Genomic DNA, 17,887 nt, shown 5'->3' on the forward strand with positions numbered 1-17,887 from the left:
CGGCTGGCGTCTGAGCCGGCGACCAGGCGCGTGATCCACGCAGTCGGCGCCGGCTCCTCTGCCACTGCCGATCCGGCAAGCCTGCCAACCTCGCCGTGGTGCGCCCATCCGCAATGGCCACAGGCAGACTGAAATGAGAGGCGCACGCGACGGGCCGGCAGCGCCAGCACTTGTGCCCAGATACGTCCGCCGCATGCCCTCCCCCACCGCTGCGGGGCCCGTGCCGGGTGCCAAGCGGAGGGAGAGCGCGCCCGTAGCAACAGCGGCGCGGGCCCCCCTCTGCGCGCTGGCGGCTGCGCATGAGGGCGGTGTGTGCGTGCGGAGCTGCGAAGGGGTTGCTGCCTGCACACCCGCGTGGGAGCCGCCGAAGCGCTGTGGCGCCGCCGAGGGGCAGTGGATCCGCCTCCTCGAGCAGGTTCCCCGCTGTCCGCGCGCCGCGGGGTACCCACTGCGACTGCGGCCGCGGTGGGGGGAGGGGGGCGAGGGCGTTGCAGGGCTGCGCCCCTCCGTCGGGGCTGGCTCTTTGGTGCTCTTCGATGAATGCGCCCAGGAGAGGACCATGCTCGGGCGGCGCGCGGGGCGTCTTCTTCCCGGGGGTTGCCTCCAGAGGTGCCCGCTCTGGCCCCCAGAACGGCCTACGAGCGGGCCCACCCGGGTGGGGCAGCTCCCCCGGCGGTGTCCGCCATGAGTCTGGCCATGCGGTTTGCCTTGCCCGTGGGTGGCGCGTTGCGGCCGTGCATGTGCGGTGGTGGGTGCGGCTGCGTGGCGGATCCGCCGCTTCTCCCTGGTGCGCCTTCGGGCCGTCGCGGTGGTCTCGGGGTCGGCGCGGCCCTTGCGGATCGATTTGGCAACCAGCGGCCGGCACGGTTTCCGGCCCACCCCGCGGAAAGGGCATAACGGGGCCACCGCTGCTACTGGCGGCGCCGGGCCATATCCCTCCCCAGGGTGGGCAGCGAGCTTGGCCACGCGGTGGCCACCCGGCGCTGTGGTGGCCCCCCCATGGCCCCGTCTGCGCTGTGCCGTTTCTCGGGGTGCCACCACCGCTCGCGGGCGCCAGGTGTTTGCCCTCGGGCCCATCGCGCGGGGGCGAGGACGGAGGGTTCCAGCCCGGTTGAACCGCCGTTTCCCGCCGCACACCCCGGCGGCGCGAGTTGGTGTCTGTTCCCATAGCCTGAGGAGTGGGTGCAACGCCGCTTGATGTCTGATCGAGAGCTTCCCGTGCCACCAGCGTCACTCTCAGGTGTGTAGCCCGGCGTGAAGTGCATCCGCCGGGTAGGGTCGTCGCAGCAAAGCCAGGCCGTAGCCGCTGCAACCTCGTCCTGGAGAACAAGGGAGGGGGGCCTACACCTCTACGTATGTCCTCCTGTATGAGCGCGGAGACGCCACAGCCGTGCTTCTCTTTCCACACGAGACCGCTGAAAGCTCGGGAGGCCGCATGCCCTACGGGCCTGTGGTGGTGGAATGCGTCTCTTGCGGAGTGCAGACTTGTATCGTAGATTCGACGAGGAGGCGGGTCAGCCAACACCGTCTGGCATCGCTCAACCCATCGCAACTCCGCTGTGCATAAAGCGCAGGCTCGGCCCAGGGTTACGCTCAACATCACCGCAACGCAGCTAAAGCAGAGAAGCTGGAGGCGGATGCGTCGGTCTGCTGAATTGTCGGCAAGATGCGTGGCGGGCTGGCACAAGCTTGATCATGGCTGCAAGTGCCTTCGGCACATCACCCGCGCAGACCTCCTCTCCGACACCGAGAGTCCGCAGCCGTGTCCAAGGGGTAGGCTGCAGGCTGTTGGCCTCCTCGCAGGGTGAGCACCGAACGCTGATACAACGGTGAGGTGGCTGGCGTCATGAAGGCATCAAAGTTTTTGGAAGAAGGCAGCGAAAAAGGAGGTCGAGGCGCGCGTGCCGCATTCGCTTCACAGTGGCATCATTTTCGAGAACAGCTATCTCGGCCCCTTGTGGACTACGACCATGGTAGGGTTCTGCGCTGCCGATCTCGCGGCAAAGCGGATGTAGAGGCAGGTAGCGCCTGAGTAGCAGAGCGGAGTAGTGTACTCGGACGATGCAGCGGGGCCTCGTCGCTGCTAACGGAGTTCGGCTGCGCGGAAGGGCTGCGACTACCAGTGGCGCCCCGGAGCGCCGATCTGCTGCTCCGCCCCGCACGGTTAGGCAAGGGCGCTGCCCTACAGTCGGACGGAGAAACGTTGGGGTGTGACTCAGGCGCAGCTGCCGCGCCGTACACCTCGGATAGGCTTTCGGTGAGTAGCGGCAGCTGCCGGGCATCAGACCGGTTCGGAACTATCGCGTTGAGTGACGGCACGGAGCGGACCCTGCGTTGGGAAAGGCAGGCGTTGAATGAGGTGAAGGAAGTGTTGTCGTGTGCGAAGCTGAGGGGACCGGCGGAGTTGGGAGTGTGGCGACCTGTCTCCGACAGCGAACCGAGCCCCGGTGTGCCGTGATGACTACCGCGGCAGAGGCGCACCGTCCCGCCTTCGGAGCGGAGCTCCTCGTCCTCGCTTCTGACCATGTCAAGGTCGGACCTTGTCACCGACAGTGACGGGGTGCTGGTGAAGGCTCCCCTGGAATGCTCGTTCATCGAAGCATTGAAGCTTGGTCCATCGTCCGCGTGGAGCTGCAGGCTCTCCCAGTCGATGTAGTGCGTCAAGAGATAGCCGTATAGTGGACAGCCTACGACGCTGAGGCCAAGGCACGGCCCCAGCCACAAAGCCTCGACGCCCATCGAGGTTGTAAAAAATACGATGATGCCAAGCGGCACGCCGACGACGGAGTAGACCAGCGCAATGGACATGGCCCCCAGCAGCTGCAAGCCACACCCGCGCAGCACGCCCATCATGCAGCTCTGAAAGCTGTCCAAGAGGTGGTAAACCACATAAAACCTGAGCATCTTGCGGAACAGCGCGTGCACCGCTACGTTGTTGGTGAAGAGAGTGGGAATCCAGTTCTGCAGCAGCAGCGTCACAGAAAGGTTCACCAGTGCAAACAGGAATGTGAGCCCGAGGCACACCAGCGCACACCGCCGCGCAAATAGCGGTTTTCTTTCGCCAAGCGCGTTGCCGACGAGCACCGCCGCCTCGATGAAGACACCAGAGGCCATGCTCCACAAGATAGTGGAGAACTGGTGGAGTATGCTAAAGGCGTCGAGTTCATTGATCGGGGCGTAGCCGGCTACGATGAGATTGACCTCCTGCGACATCCACTCGCTCAGCATCATCGCCATGGACGGAAAAGCAAGCTTCAGCAGCGGACCCCAGTTCATCAGCGCCGTTGGTTCCCACCCACCCCACGTCTTCTTGTACTTGCCGGTCACAAGAAGGTAGAGAAAAAGGGAGGCGGGCATGCAACTCATGAGCAGCGACCACGCCACCGCCGCGCCGGGGAAGCTCAACATCTTGATGCATGCCCACAGCACAAATGGAAAGGATCCAGCGCCGATGATGAGGTTCACGGAAAGCTGCGTGTTCAGGTGCTGGCAGGCGAAGTAGCGCCGCATCACCTCCAGCAGCATGAGCGAGTAGACGCCGAAGAGGGAGATGCGGCAAAACTCGCCTGTAAAGTGCGCCACCTCGGCATTTTGCCGGATGGAGATGAGCAGCGAATCCGAAAACGCCAGCACAGGCCCGACAAAAGCAGCAACGATTAGCAGTATGAGCGACATGCGCTGCACATGAACCCCGTACAGCTTACTAGTTTGATCGCGGCCGTACGATTGGGACAGAACCGTCTCCAGCGCACCGCAGAGGCCTGCCGACAAAGAGTAGGCGGTCGCGTTCAGAAGACTGTTCGCCAGCACCGTCGCGCCGAGCTCCCTGTCCCCGACCATTTTGCCTACCATGGCTACTAACACCACGCTAATGGAGTTTTGAGCCACCGCTGCCAGGCCGAGCGGGATGCTCAGCTTGAGCACCTCGACCGTTAGTGTGGCCACCGGGGTGTTCTCATCAATGTGGCTTCTGCCCCGCAGCGGCCGGGCATGCTCGCCCGACGCGGTCGAGGACGGGTGACTGCGGTGGAACGTGATTGGTGACTCGGGCGCCTGCATCTTTTACCACCGTGCCTACTATGGGGCGACAAAGGTGTGGAGAGCTTAGGCACCTTTTCTCGCTTCACTTTCTGAGATCAAATGTTGCTGCGCTGCCGTTCGCCCGCAGGGCCGTAGATGTGAAATGGGAAAAGACCCCCGGTTCGACGTAGCGTATTTTTTTTTCTGAGAGACAGGTGGCAGGTGGCAACACCGACTCAGCAGCACCTGGCCGTGTGCGCGTGTCACCACTCGTACAAGACGAATGGCTGCGGATGTCCGTCCCTTTTTGTCGCCGTTTCACCTTCTTTCACTATCCTTTTCCAGCTGTAAGCGATCTCTCCGCCTCGGTAACGAGGGAGGCAGCCGTGAAAGTGAGAGCGATGCACACCCGTGCGCAAAGATGAGCGGGGCCGCATATGCAGCTATCCGAAACTGGCGTAGGGTCTAGGGCGCGGAGCGCAGCTGAATCGACGAGAAAAGGAGATCAAAGAGAAAACAGAGAGGTTCGGGGGAGGGAGCAGCAACGAAAATAAAAGGAAACGACATTAAGATGCACTCGGGCGAGCAGACACAAGAGAAGCGGAGAAGAACGTCCACGCACACACACACGCGCGCGCGCGCAATCAAAGAAACGAAAAGACAGGCAAAAGAAGACGGGGAGGGAACGCTCACGATTCCTCCGCGTGCGTGTGCGCGTGCGTGTGTGCGTGTCTTGGAGGAGAAGGGAAGCGGGGCGGTACCTGTCACCTGCGCACTCTCGCAACACGGAGAGACGAAAGAGTGCGGATGGGAAAGAGGAGGAGGGTGCTGAAAAAGCACCAAAGAGAAATAAGGCGGCAAGAGATACACAGGGTGAAGGCCGACAAACGCGTTCGAGACGATCTCGACAGCACAAAGGGTTGCGACGCCATTTTTTTTTTGCGGAGATCGGGTGGGTAAAAGGAGGGAGGGCGGAGGAAAGAAGGCAGAGGTGACATTGATAGGAAGAGTGGCAAGAAGTGGATAAGGTGGAGTTGAGGCACCAAGCGCACGGGGAGAAAGCGCATCAAGCATGCAGCTTCCAGCGGGGTGGCAGCGTCAACGGCATAGCCGTGTGTGCTCTCACCGACTACAGCGCCAGAGACGATTTCGCCGGCGCACAACCTATCCGCGTCGAATTGCCGACGCATCTAGGGCACATCGTTTTCCGCTTCTTAGCCCAGCCAAGCGCCTTTTCTCTGCCTTCTTTTCGGCGCCATTCGCTATACTTGCATGGCATTCGCAGCTGCGAACGTGCAGAGACGGATACAAGACAGGCGGGTGCAGGGAGGGAGGCAACGGCGCCATGTGAACAGCCGCAGCACCTTTTAGCCAACTCGCATAGAGAGAGCGCACGTCCGAGTGCACGCATCAATACACGCTCATGCGCACAGCATTGGACATCGGGCGTCGGGGAAAGGGGGTAGGGGCCACACAGATACGCCGCGCCGCTACACGCTGCCGAACGAAAAGAAGAGCAATAGGATGCGAGTAAGCAGTCACACGCGGGCCAGCGGTGGAGGTGTGCGCACAACAGAAGAAGACGCAGCAAAAGAAAGGTGGTGGCGTAACCGAAGAGAAGAAAAACGAAAAAGTTTCGGGGCGCGAAGGAAGTTGGGCAGCTGCGCATACGGCGGATCGCGCACTAGCCCATGTGCAGCGAGTGCCCTCCCCTCTCCACAGACATAACCCACTGCGGCGTCCAGAACGGGGGACGAGTCAAAGAACAGAAAAGAAAAAACAGCAGCTGTGTAGGCACAATGCATGGAGGAGTCCGCCAGAGCACAGCGCTTTCTTGGCTGTAACTCGCCGTCGTTTGCATTGCGCTTCACTGCATCTGCTGCACAGCGCGCAGCTTGGCAAGGGCCGCGGCGTGCTGGGGAGGTTGCCTCTGAAATGCCCACCTGGCGCGCACTCGATCCCGCACGCCATACTCTGTCAGCCGCCGCTGGCCAGCAGTCAGTGATGCACGATCCTTCGCCGCCGTCTCTTCGCGCCGCAGGCACTCCTTGCGCGCGAGCTCGTATCTCTGCACGAGCCAAGGCGAGCTCAGTGCTCCAAGCGCCCCGGCGAATACGCGAATCCGCTGCCAGTCTGGTGGGAGCCACTGAAACGGGGTTGTGTCCAAATCGACTTTGGCATCGAAGAAGGCCTCTACGGCATGCGCTTCTGGAAAGCACGCACGTTGCTCCAGCGTGCGCCACTGCGCCACGTGGGCCCGGAGGAGCGCGAACTGCAGGATGGTCATGTGGTCATCCACCTCTTGCCACGAACGCGGAGGCCGCTGAACAAGCAGGGCCCAACGCCGCAACAGGTGTAAGACCGCTGAGGAGGACGCGGCGCCCGCCTCCGCACTTTCCGCTGTTGTCCAGGCCACGACTAAGGCCTCCAGCGCACCCACGAGACCGATGCCACAGACCCCCTCCGTGTAGTCACACCCGAGAAGAGAGGCAAGTGCCACAAGCACGGTCTTCGTGATGCCACACGCCGACAGATGTGTCTGCTCGTAGGCGACGACATTTTTCGACTGCGCGAAAAAGCCGCGCAGCACTGTCGTCGCGCCATGCACCAGCACGTCGCTATCCTCCGTGAAAACGGCATCCACGAGGCCGCACCGAGCCAGGAACGCACACTGGGCGTCTGCCTCTGCCGGGCTCAGCACATACGGCACCCCGCAGCAGTCCAGCAGCTCAACCACGTTGAGTAGTTCAAAGGGGATGACGACTCGGTTGGTCCGCGCGGCGCCTCCCTCACGAGGGGGTACGCCACCCAGCGAGCTTTTGCGGTCGGTGGACAAGCTGTGCACTTCGGCGCTTCTGCAGTAAGGTGAGCCTGCCACCTCCGAGACGGCGCCCTTCACAGCGTTTGAATGTTGAGGCGCCGACACTGGAATAGTGCAGTTGTCCTTCTCACCCTCACCCTTGCTGCTGGTTGAACCAACCATAGGCAGCGGCACCGGCGCTGTGCGACACCGTGAAAACACCTCCACAGCCCTCACCGGCGCGTAGTCGTCTTCATCTCCGTCTTCTTTTCCCACCGTAGCGGCGTCGGTGCGCGGTGACCCAGCGAAGGACGCAGTGACCATCTGAGCAGCTGTCGAGCACGATGAGTGTGCGTGGGACTCGCTCTCCTGCTCCTGCGGACGCAGAAGCTGGGCGAGATGCAGTCGCTGCGTGAACGGCTCCCACGCGAACTCGGCATCGTCACTGTCATCACCATCGCCACCATCGGTAAAGGTGTCCGCCTCCTCAGAGCTGCCGTCGCTGGGAAAAGCGGCGCTCTTGCTGTTGCTCGTACTGCTACTACCGAGATCAGTGGCAATGCCCTCATCTCCACTCACAGATTGGGCAGCAGAGGATGATGATGATGTGATTACCGATGATGTCCCCTCCGAAGCTATAGTGGAGGGCATCAGCTCAGGCGGCGGTGTGCACGTTGACTGAGACCGCGCATTCAGAAACCGCGTCATGTCTCCGCTATGCAGCACCGCTGTCGCCACTGACGGCGAAGAGGCAGACGACGGCAGCCAAAGCGCTCCTTCAGGAGCGTCTGCGCGAGCAGGGCCGCCCGCTTTTTCCACCAGGACAACCTCTTCCACATCGCTACACCCTTCACCGTCCGTTGAGGCGACGGTGCAGCTGGCACTCGAGACCGCCTCGGCGCCGCTCTCGCTGTCACTGATGACGACACAGCCCGTCGCGTCTCTTTCTTCTTGCGAATCTCCAGACACTAATACCACGGCGGCAGCGCGGTGTGGGTGCAGCGGCTGTAGGTGCCCCGAGGTAATCACACCGACCACGGCCTCAGAATTTTCGTCGACGGTACGGCGCGGTCCCATAAAGAGTGAGGTACTGGTGCTCTGCAGAGCGTTCTGCAGGACACAGGCCTCATGCCGCGTGCGCTCCTCCAGAAGGCCCTCCACATCCCTCAGGAAACTCTGCGTAATCGTCGCGGAAACGGCATCAGGAGCGAGGCGGCGTTGTCTGCGGCAGAGCCGGCGGCGGTGCGGTCTTGGCAGCGGCAGCACCTCCTCTGAGGCCTCTCTGGGCCGCTTTCCACCATGAATGGCGCTGCTGCGTGTGCTGCTTGTCGCACCCAGCGCATGGCCTGCGCCACCACCCCGGGGCAGTGTCTCGGAGACACCGGTTCCTTCCGCAGCGTTGGCAGCCATCGAAGGCACGGCCGCGTCTGAGTCTTTCTGAGCCCTCACAGCATTGTTCTCCGCGCGTGCACCGCTCGGCATGGCCGCCTTCAGATCCTCTACATCCAACGCGCCAGCAGCGACCTGAGCCAGTAGTATCTGGCGCGCCCTGCGCTTCACGAGAGCCCGCGCATTCCTGGCCTGCTGCATCGTGCGACGGTGATGCTCCGCACCCTTCGACGACGACGCTGGGCCATCAAACACAAAGACGGGATGAATGCCGTAGAAGAGGAGCTTCAGTATGCGTGCCAGGAAGCCTTCGAGCACCTTGTGTTCCGTGTCCTCGCCCGGCGCGACGCGGGCGCGAAACTGTGCAATCCAGATGCTGGCGTCGATCGCCACGCGCTTGCCCTTCAGCTCATCTGGCTGCACAACCACCCCGAAAGAATCCAGAAGTCGCCATAAGCCGTGAACACCCATGGTAGCCACACACACACACACCTCGCCCCATGGAGATGGACAGGGGTGTAACGAAGGAAGGGAATACGACGCCACCCACGCACGTCGACACGCGCGCAGAGAGGTATGAAGAAGCAAGTACACCAGGGATACAATCCCTTTTCGGCAACCTGCCCACCGCTGAGCAGACAGAGTACACGAGGAGAGACCGAAAGAGGCGCTTCTCCTTAGAGAATGAGGGGAAGCGGAGAGAGGATGAGCTTGGCCACGTGTGCGTGTGTGTGTGTGGCGATCAGCAACGCAGAGGAAGACTCTCCGCAACACTGCGCAGTGCAGCTTGCTCCGTCGAAGAGTGTGTAAAATGTGGAAACCACCGATACCACGGCTGCGCTCTATCACCTCCAAATATCATGTGGCGGCTGCCATCACGTGTGCGCGTGCGCATGTGGTGCACGTTGACAACCACACGCACCTCTCCCCTTTCGCTTGTTTTTTTTTATGAGCGTGACCTATCCGTTCGCTTCAGAAGCAGCGGCAAACGCCAGCTCGATCGCGCAGATTGCCGGAAAGAAACGCGACAGACGACCGGCTTTGTCCGCCCCCCTCCCGCTTGCACGAGCACAAGCGTAGAGAGAAAGGAGAGGAGGCGAGAAGACTTGCACAGGCGCCTAATAAGAGAGAAAAACGACCGAGTGCCCCAGTCTTTTCGCCCCCCCCCCCATCCACCTCTTTGCCGCATCCTCACATCAGCCCGTGTTCGCCGCCGCAGCGCAGCGCAGCTGCCTCTCCGCGGCTCAGCTTCCGCTTTTCGTTCCCCTCCGCTCCCCTGTGGCGCTTCCACTACGTAGTCGGAAGCGGCCTTGCACAAATCGACGCGCAAACGACACACTCGTCTTGCGGTTGATCACCTCGTTAGCGATGATGTCGAGCGCGACCACCTCAAAGCCGGCACCCTCGAAGAGTTTGCGAACCTCTTCCAAGGAAAAGAAGTGGCTGAGTGTCCCGTTGGTGCGCTCGTACGTGTTGGTATTGCCCGTGTCGTCGCCTTCGCCACCGTCGCCGCGCCGCCGGTACGACGACGCCTGAAACCGGCGCTCAGCGTGATCACTAACGGCGTAGTCGCGGAAGTACAGCACGCCTCCAGGGCACGCCATGCACCGGGCAATGCGGCGCAAGACGACAGCGTGCGAGGAGACTGGAATGGAACAGAGAACAAAGATGAGGGACACAAACTCCGGCAACTCGCAGACTGGTGACCTGTCCACCGCTGCAGTGCTGTCACCATCTGCACCGCCTGCTCCTGCAACGTCCGCGGAGGACGATGACGTCGTCGCGCCCCCTCCCGTCGGCGTGAAGAAGGAGCAGTCTGCCACCTCCGACTCGACCGGATTCAACACGCACACGTGCACCTTGGCTGCTAGCGCCGGTGGCAGCAGTGCTCGCTTCTCCTCTAAAAGCCCAATGGCGACGGACGAAATATCGAACCCGAGAAGCGCTCGCCACTGAGGAAGGTGGCCGTACTGGGCGAAAACAGGAAGCATGGCATTGCCCACTCCACAGCCAGCCTCCATCCACGAAAACGAACACGCAGGCGAGGCTGAGGCGGCGGACTTACTTGGCGCCGCCGCCCCTGTAGCGGATGTCTTCTCCGTCGCCGCGGCAGCGTCGATCGCCGCGCGCAGCTCGCGAAACTCCCGCAGTATGTAGTGCCGATCCTTGAACCCGTTCACCGTGTTATTACGGTAGTACATATCCCATTGGCGCTTGTGCAAGTCGGTGTGTTGGTTTACACGATGCGCCTGCAGCTGGCCGCTGCTGTATGGTCGGTACTCGGAGACAAACGGCGGGTAAGGCGGCGACCGTGCCCGCTTGCGCCCGTGTAGAGAGTCATGCGTGCATGAAAAACTCGCTGCGCGTGACGGCTGGGTCGGTGCTTCGGAGTTTTTAGCGAAAGACATGGCGAAGGTATACGTAGCCGGACGCGCCTACTTGCGAGTGCGTGTACGTGTACGTCGCCGATGCCGCTTGCGTGCGCGTTTGTTTTCCTTTGCCGTCCTCACAGCAGCACAGCTGCAGAGCGAACTCCTCCTTGCCTCTGTTCTCACTGTCTCCCTTTCCGTTCCCTAATGCTGGGCGCGCCTCTCCTGTCCCCACGAGGCCCCATGCTTGTGAGACGTGCGGTCACACAGCGAAGAACAACAACGAAGAAAGCGAGAGGTGCAATGAAGCGGGATAGCGGTGCGATGGAGAAAGGTGCGGTCGCGCTGGAAGCGCGATGGCGAAAGATGGAGGGAGGGAAGCCGGCCTCATCAAACTCATGGCCGCCCATGATCATAAACGCCAAGATGCGGATAAAGGTGCTCGTAAAGATGGGACGAAAGGGTAGCCCGCCAGATGGCTGAGCGCTCCATAGCAATCCGGCAAGGAGCGCTGGTCCGCTCGCGCAGCCGAAGCGCCAGGCCCCCAGGGATAGCCGAACTCTGATCGCGTGCGGAGGAGAGCGTTGTACAGCCAAGTACATATTTTTTTTTAATTTAGGACTTGGCAAAGCAGCAGCCAGCATGGACGCCCAATTCGGTCACCATGCGAGCCCTCACGACAACTGAAGGGGGGGGGGCGGACTACGTGCTGCTGCTGACTACAGCTTCATCTTTCCCTCAGCGAAGGGGTTGTAGAGAACGGTAACGTTAGTGATGCGAGCGCGGGACGCCAGCTGGACAACGTTCTTTTCGTCGACCTTTGCGGAAGCGACCTCCAATGCCGTCAGCACGGCGTCTCCGCACCTGGGCGCTGCGCCGCCAACTGCGTCAGGCTCAGCTGTGGCTAAAGAGCTTCCGGCCACCTCCCCTTCTGGGCAGCTCGCCACCTCTGCCACCACGGCGGCCTCAGAAGCCGAGTAGACACCGTTCAGGTCCACCACGCCGAAGGCAGTGTAAAAGCCATCGAAGGATGACTGCGGACTGGTAGTAATGAAAAACTGAGAGGCGTTCGTATCCGCCCTGGTGCCCTTGTGGGCCATGGAGAGGGTGCCGCGCTGTGCGTGCGTGGTGACACCAAAGCCCTCGTCGTGAAAGTACCGTCCCGGAAGGATGCCCGCGGCAGCTACAGACGCGGCCTCCGATGACACCGCATCACCACCTTCGTCGCCGTCAGCGGTATTGGCGACAAAGGGTAGCTGGGCAAAGATGGATTCGCCGCCTTTTCCGGTGTTCGTCGGATCACCAGTCTGCAGCAGAATGCCAGGGAAGTGCCGATAGAAGGTGCACCCGTCGTAGTAACCCGAGGCGCAGAGCGCAAGGAAGTTAAAGGAGGCGAGCGGGCATGTCTGATAATGGAGCAGCACCGGAAGGTCCCCTACGGTGGTGTGCAGGACGACGGCCATGATTCGCAAAGTTTTGCCTGAGAACGGCGAACCAGAAGGTAGCAGCCACCTACTTTGTAGTGCCCTCGCAAAAGGACAAAGCAGAGCGGCCCGTGCGAGAGAGAGGCGGAGGCAGCAACGAGAGAAAGACAGGCGCACCAGTGGCCTTGGCGCGTTGAAGAGCGTGTGTACAGTGAGGCCGAAATACGGAAGCCGTGTCGCCAATACGCACACCTACCCGCGAAAGCAAGTAAAGACAAAAGAGAGGCAGATGCAGTGGAGGGGCCCGAATCGGTAAGCAATTAAGGTGGAACAAGTACCCAAGAGGAGAGAGTTCTTTCTTTTTTTTTTCAACGCGCTCACCTCGTTGCTCGAAGCAGCGCTACACACGCGCGTCACAGCAATGCGCCGACTCAGTCACATGAGCACGGCCGCGGCCTCGAACTCTGCCCACCACCCGCCTCGCAGGTCGCCCCGACGCCACGCCACGTCGTGGGCGCTGGACCCTGTCGCCACCATCAGTGGCGCCGCGTTGGCAGGGATAGGGCAGTGGGGGTGGTTCGGCATCCATGCAGAGTGGGGGCGCTCGGACCCTGATCACACACGGGGAGGTATAGCCCGTCAACAGGGCCCGAAAGATTGAGGACAGAGCCCGCGCGTTGCTTACATCGACGCACGAGGCACCAGCCCCGTGATCAAGCAATGCCCCCTGATGACCACCTGAAAAGAGAGCGCGAAACGCTGTCTTTCATGTGTAAAGTGTGCGCAGGGATATCATTGGGCGCATCGCTTTGCGAACAGATTACAGCAAATACGACGAAAAAAAAAAGAACATCACACAGTCAGACGCAAGCACAACGGTGCGCGGCCATCTAACCGCTCACGCAAGCACTGGGACTCTGTCTCTCGTTGCCACGACGGGCTAGGGGGTTGTTCCGCATCTCGAGCTTCAACGCACGGCGTATTCCTCCGACCCTGTTATGTCCTTTATCCTTCGAGCTGCGGCGATTGTGCACGCACACAGGCAAAGAGGTGGACTATCATGCTTGCGCGCCGGCGAGCACGGGTGGTAACCAGAAAAGGCGGAATATCAAGGAGAGAGTCACAGAAAAGAAGTCATCAGGACAGAACCATCACTGGGTTTACAAGGCGACGGAGCGCGAGAGAAGGCGATGACGCGAGTTTGAAAGCACGAGCAACACATGTAGAACAATGGAAAGAAGAGAGGGAGTACCTCCTACCGCAACTCGAGGCTCATTAAGCGATGAGCCGGTTGTGCAAACGAGAGCTCGTCCTCCAAGAGGAAGCAAAGACGCCACAAGACATGAGGAGGGGAAGAAGAGGGTGGGAAAAGTCCCCTCATTGACGAAACCGGCAAAGACACAGACATACAAAAATCACCGAATTCAGCACCGCACCACGTCACAGAGCGCACAAGCTGTTTCTGCACGCGCTATAAGACACACACATACACAGCGGCGTCCTCTCCTATTCCCCCACACCCTAACACCGACAAGAACGTCTTTTCTGGAGAAGACGACTCACGTCAAGACAAAAGCCCAGTGAAGCTGGAAGGGGGGGGCTTCACACACACCATCGCTCTCGCCCAGTGTTAGAAGCTGCAGAGCTTAAGAATGAGAGGTACAGCGGTGGAGCGTCACTACGCGGAAGTCTTTGTCCGTCAAGGGCGCGACGCTCTTCAGCGCGGCCGGCTGACCTCAGTGCATCCCTGTCCGTTGGGTCGGTCCCACTCTGCGCATCCGCAATGGAGAGCTTCCCAAGCATGTAACACGGCGCGGGCCGCAGAGCGCGAAACCGTGCGCACAAAGAAAAACTCGATAGCAGCTATCACACATAACAAGGAAAGACAGGCAATCGAAGCCGCAGGAAGGAGGAGCGCACATAAAAACGGCTGCGCTGAAACCAAAACTCAAATATAAAAAAGTGAGATCCACAGCGACAGAAGAGAGGGCCAACAAAGAGAGAGAAGCGCGCGGCAAAGGTGCCCAGAGCAGGAGGGGAGGAAGAGGGAGGGGCTCTCACGTCTGCCTACGGCAACCTTGCACCGTGCGTGTGCGTCTGTGTGTTTTTCAGTGCAGCAGTGCACAAGAGGGTGATAAAGGGGAGACGGTGAACGCGCGCTTCGTTTGGCTTCCCGCGTCCACACGCGGTGGCACGGCACGCGCCGCACAGCCGAGAGGGGCAGCGCCTGGACAACCGCGTAAGGTGCAAGTGAGGAAGAGAGGGGAGGGACAAAAAAGTTGTGTGTGCGCGCGCGCGTGTGTGTGTGTGTGTGTGTGTCAGTGGCACTGGCCGTCCAGGGTGGGGCCCGCGGCTACCATACATAGGCAGGCACACCACAGCAGCAGCAGCAGCAGAGAATTACACGAGGAGGGGGAAGGCGCAAGCAAGGGAGGGGCGGAGGGGAGAGGGAAGGAGTGCATGACAGGTACAGATGAAGCCCGCGCCACAAACACCCTTTGGCCACCATCTGCTCACTAGCTCCATCTTATAAGGTGAGTTGGCGTTTGCACGCAAAGACACAAGCAACAGCAGCTGTTCTCGAAGCCGATGCGCAGTTAGCGTGCGAGCGCACGAACGCGGCAGTCTAAGCAGCACCCACGCAGTTTCGCTCACTCCTGTTTGACCTCCTCCTCCTTCCGCTTCGACACCTTGCTCTTCAGCGTCGGGTTCTTCGACAGGTAGTTCTCCACCGCAGCGTGGATCGTCTCCTCCGCCAACATGGAGCAGTGCAGCTTTACCGGCGGCAGAGACAGCTCATGCGCAATCTCCTTGTTCGTCAGCTTCAGCGCGTCCGCGACAGTCTTGCCGCGGATCGCCTGCGACGCGTACGACGACGCAGCTATTGCGCTCCCGCAGCCGAACGCCTTGAACTTGACGTCCTCGATCACAAGTGTATCCGGGTTTACCTTCACCTGCATTTGCGTCATGTCGCCACACTCCGGTGCGCCGCGCAGCCCGGTACCCACGTTAGGGTCGTTCTTGTCCAGCTTACCCACGTTGCGCGGGTTCTTGTAGTGGTCCTGCACCTTTTCACTGTACAACGTGCGCACAGCGGCCAGTTGCGCAGCGCACGCAAGCAACGGCATCGCAGCCATCCCGAAGCGAGAGAAGGCGCGCATTGCGGGCTAGAGCAAGGGGAAGGGAGGGTGTGTCAGGAGGTGAAATGAAGAGTTGTGTGTATGCGTATGGGTGAGTGTGTCTTGGGGTGGGGTCAAAAAAAAACAAAAGGAACAGTGCGGGCAGACGTCGGTGCGCACACGTGAAGCCAGGCGCGCGAAGATGTGTTTGTGTGTGAGAGAGCGAGGGAGTGGGTCGGTTCAGTCAACGGTTCTGCGGGAGTGGTGGTGGGAGGAGGGGGAGGGTGAAGGAAGACGGGTGTTTGCGACGAGAGGAGTGCGAGGGGGGGGAGGATGAGATGGGTGGCGAACAAGGGGGTGCTGAAGGACGGTAGGCGTGTCAGAGGGGCGCAGTGACGACCGCACGCCGATCAAACACACACTCACACACCACAAGCTCAGCTTGTACGGTGACGAGACACGAGAAAGCGAGCACGAAACAGCGGAGATTTGGTGTCTTGCTGCTGTCACCGACCACACTTTCATGCGTATTCCTTGAGCATTCAGTACCGCAGAGACACAAAAAAAAACACAACAACAGAGAAGCACGCCCACACCACCGTCAACGGTGAAGGGAGGGGGGCGGGGCGGTGGCGCAGGAACGACGAAGCAGGGTATCACAAGAGTCGGCGCGCATAAACAAACGCCCCCGGCCGCCAGCTCGCCTCTCTCACGACGGCATGCACGGGTGCCGGCTCTCCTGCTGAGACTTCTCAGCAATGGAAGCGGCAGTCGGGACCTGCACAATTGTGATCGGCGTGGGGGAATTGACAAACCGCCGCACCGCTACAACCTGTGGGGATTCCACACTAGCGACTGCGTTATCCAGCGGTACCTCAGCAGGGTTGCTGATGGCACGAGTACGAACGTCACCAGTTTTTGTCTCCCCCAGTTTCGCGGCGTTGTCAACGTGAGGCTTCAGGTTTTCCCACTTGATGTACCGTAGAAGGATGTAGATGTACGCAGGCGTCCCCACCACGGCGACGCCAGTGAACGGCCCAATCCACAGCGCCCTAATGCCGATCTTAAAGTAGAAGAACAGAAGGAAGCTTAGCGGGACCCCCACCGCGCAGAACGCCACGGTGATGATAACCGCGCCGAGTTTTTGCAGCTCACACCCACGCAGAGCACCCATCACAGTGCTCTGGAAAACGTCGACGAAGTGGTACGGCATCACCACATACATCAGCTCCCGGTAGATGGCTGCTACCGCGTCCACCTCCTCTGTCTGGACAAAAAATGATGGGATAAAGGGTTGCAGGAAAAGGCACAGCACGACATCAACAGTGGCAATGCCCAGCACAACAGCCAGTGCGATAAAAGCAATGCGCCGCGCAAGAAGCGGCTTGCCCTCGCCGATGGCGTTGCCCACGAACACAGAAGTCAATATCATCACACCGGAACCCATGGCCCACATAATACCGAAGACCTGCAGAGTGATCGTGTACGCACCGAGCTCCGCAGCCGTTCCGTAGCCACCGGCAAGCGCATTCACTTCAAGGGCAACCCACTCGCTGAGCATCATGCCCATAGAAGGCAGGGCAATTTTGACGAGGCTGTTAAGGTTCTGCGCGCAGCGGATGTCCCACCCACCCCATGTCAGCTTGTCACGACCGGTGTACCGTAGGTAGTAGACGAGTCCCGCAACAACGCCGGTCATCATTATCAGCCACGCAATCGGCGAGCCTGCAAAGCCGAAGAGCTTCACAAAGATGAACTGCAGAATGGGATTGGCAACGGCAGCGGAAAACAGCGCAACAGGCAACGGCTTCGTCAGGTGCTGGCACGAATAGTACCGCTGGATAAGCTGAAACGCCATGGCTGCAGGAATTCCAAATACTGCCCAGCGACACCACCTGCCTGTGTAGTGCACTACGGCGGCGCTCTCGCCAGCAATAGTGAGCAGCGCATCAGCAAAGCACAGGACGAACCCTAGCGGCACGGAAGCCACCATGAGAATAATGGACATGCGCTGAGCATAGATGCCGTACATGTGAAGTGTGCAAGACACCTGCGGCTCCACCGCGGTGCCCGTCCGCTCAGCCTCCGTCTTTGCCTGCGCCAGCCGCTTGTTCTCCTCCTGCTGGAAGTGTCCGAAGGTGTGCGACAGTACCGTCTCCAGTGCGCCGCACAGCCCAGCACCGAACGCGAATCCAGTGGCGTTCACCAGCCCCAGAGCAAGGGACACGCCGCCCATGGCCTCGAGGCCTAGCAGCCGCCCAATCACCATGATAATGATGAGGTTCAGCGAGAATTGCGCCAGCGACGAAAGCGTCAGCGGGTAGCCCACAAAAAAGAACTTCTTCACAATATCCATGGTTGAGATGTCTTCGGTCATGCCAAGCCCCGCCTCCTCGCCATCATTAGTGGACGGCGCACCGTCTTCTGGGCGGCGACTCGTGCTCGCGATGGCCTGAGCGATAGACTCGACATCGGCCGGCACACAACGGCCAGAGGTCGAGATGTGCGAGGCGAAGGACAGGTTGTCGATCACCACGTCATTCTCGGAGTCAGCGTACGATTGTGTAGACATAATTGAGTCTGTGTATGTATGTGTGTGCGTTACGCTACCTGAATCACAAAAAAAAAGGAGCCAGAAGAAGGAGAAAGACGGGGTGGAGAATAAAGAGCGCGGCAGGAGGAATCTAAAGGAGCGCCACTTTCCAACAACGATTTTCTCCCGCTTGGTCCGGCGAGACCTCCAAACAACAACAGCAAATAAAAAAA

General features: G+C 60.4%; 6 protein-coding genes across 6 annotated transcripts; all 6 read right to left on the bottom strand.

Annotated features, from left to right (window-relative positions):
• Positions 1–1,962: 1,962 nt before the first annotated feature.
• Positions 1,963–4,059, bottom strand: LINJ_35_3630 (conserved hypothetical protein; the record flags this gene model as incomplete). The annotated part of the gene is made up of 1 exon (XM_003392770.1): positions 1,963–4,059. One exon carries the CDS (start codon positions 4,057–4,059, stop codon positions 1,963–1,965), a length of 2,097 nt encoding a protein of 698 aa, XP_003392818.1.
• A 1,828-nt stretch (positions 4,060–5,887) lies between these two features.
• On the bottom strand, positions 5,888–8,680 carry LINJ_35_3640 (putative DNA repair protein RAD2; the record flags this gene model as incomplete). The annotated part of the gene is made up of 1 exon (XM_001469130.1): positions 5,888–8,680. The coding sequence occupies one exon, from the start codon at positions 8,678–8,680 to the stop codon at positions 5,888–5,890; it is 2,793 nt and encodes a 930-aa protein (XP_001469167.1).
• A 773-nt stretch (positions 8,681–9,453) lies between these two features.
• Positions 9,454–10,617, bottom strand: LINJ_35_3650 (conserved hypothetical protein; the record flags this gene model as incomplete). The annotated part of the gene is made up of 1 exon (XM_001469131.1): positions 9,454–10,617. One exon carries the CDS (start codon positions 10,615–10,617, stop codon positions 9,454–9,456), a length of 1,164 nt encoding a protein of 387 aa, XP_001469168.1.
• A 680-nt stretch (positions 10,618–11,297) lies between these two features.
• Positions 11,298–12,041, bottom strand: CYP7 (putative cyclophilin 7; the record flags this gene model as incomplete). Its single annotated transcript, XM_001469132.1, has 1 exon — positions 11,298–12,041. The coding sequence occupies one exon, from the start codon at positions 12,039–12,041 to the stop codon at positions 11,298–11,300; it is 744 nt and encodes a 247-aa protein (XP_001469169.1).
• Positions 12,042–14,653: 2,612 nt separating this feature from the next.
• On the bottom strand, positions 14,654–15,139 carry LINJ_35_3670 (putative iron-sulfur cluster assembly protein; the record flags this gene model as incomplete). Its single annotated transcript, XM_001469133.1, has 1 exon — positions 14,654–15,139. The coding sequence occupies one exon, from the start codon at positions 15,137–15,139 to the stop codon at positions 14,654–14,656; it is 486 nt and encodes a 161-aa protein (XP_001469170.1).
• Positions 15,140–15,830: 691 nt separating this feature from the next.
• LINJ_35_3680 (conserved hypothetical protein) lies at positions 15,831–17,693 on the bottom strand (the record flags this gene model as incomplete). The annotated part of the gene is made up of 1 exon (XM_001469134.1): positions 15,831–17,693. One exon carries the CDS (start codon positions 17,691–17,693, stop codon positions 15,831–15,833), a length of 1,863 nt encoding a protein of 620 aa, XP_001469171.1.
• Positions 17,694–17,887: the final 194 nt, after the last annotated feature.

Source organism: Leishmania infantum, chromosome 35 (genome assembly GCF_000002875.2).
Source record: "Leishmania infantum JPCM5 genome chromosome 35".
Lineage (NCBI taxonomy): Eukaryota > Euglenozoa > Kinetoplastea > Trypanosomatida > Trypanosomatidae > Leishmania > Leishmania infantum.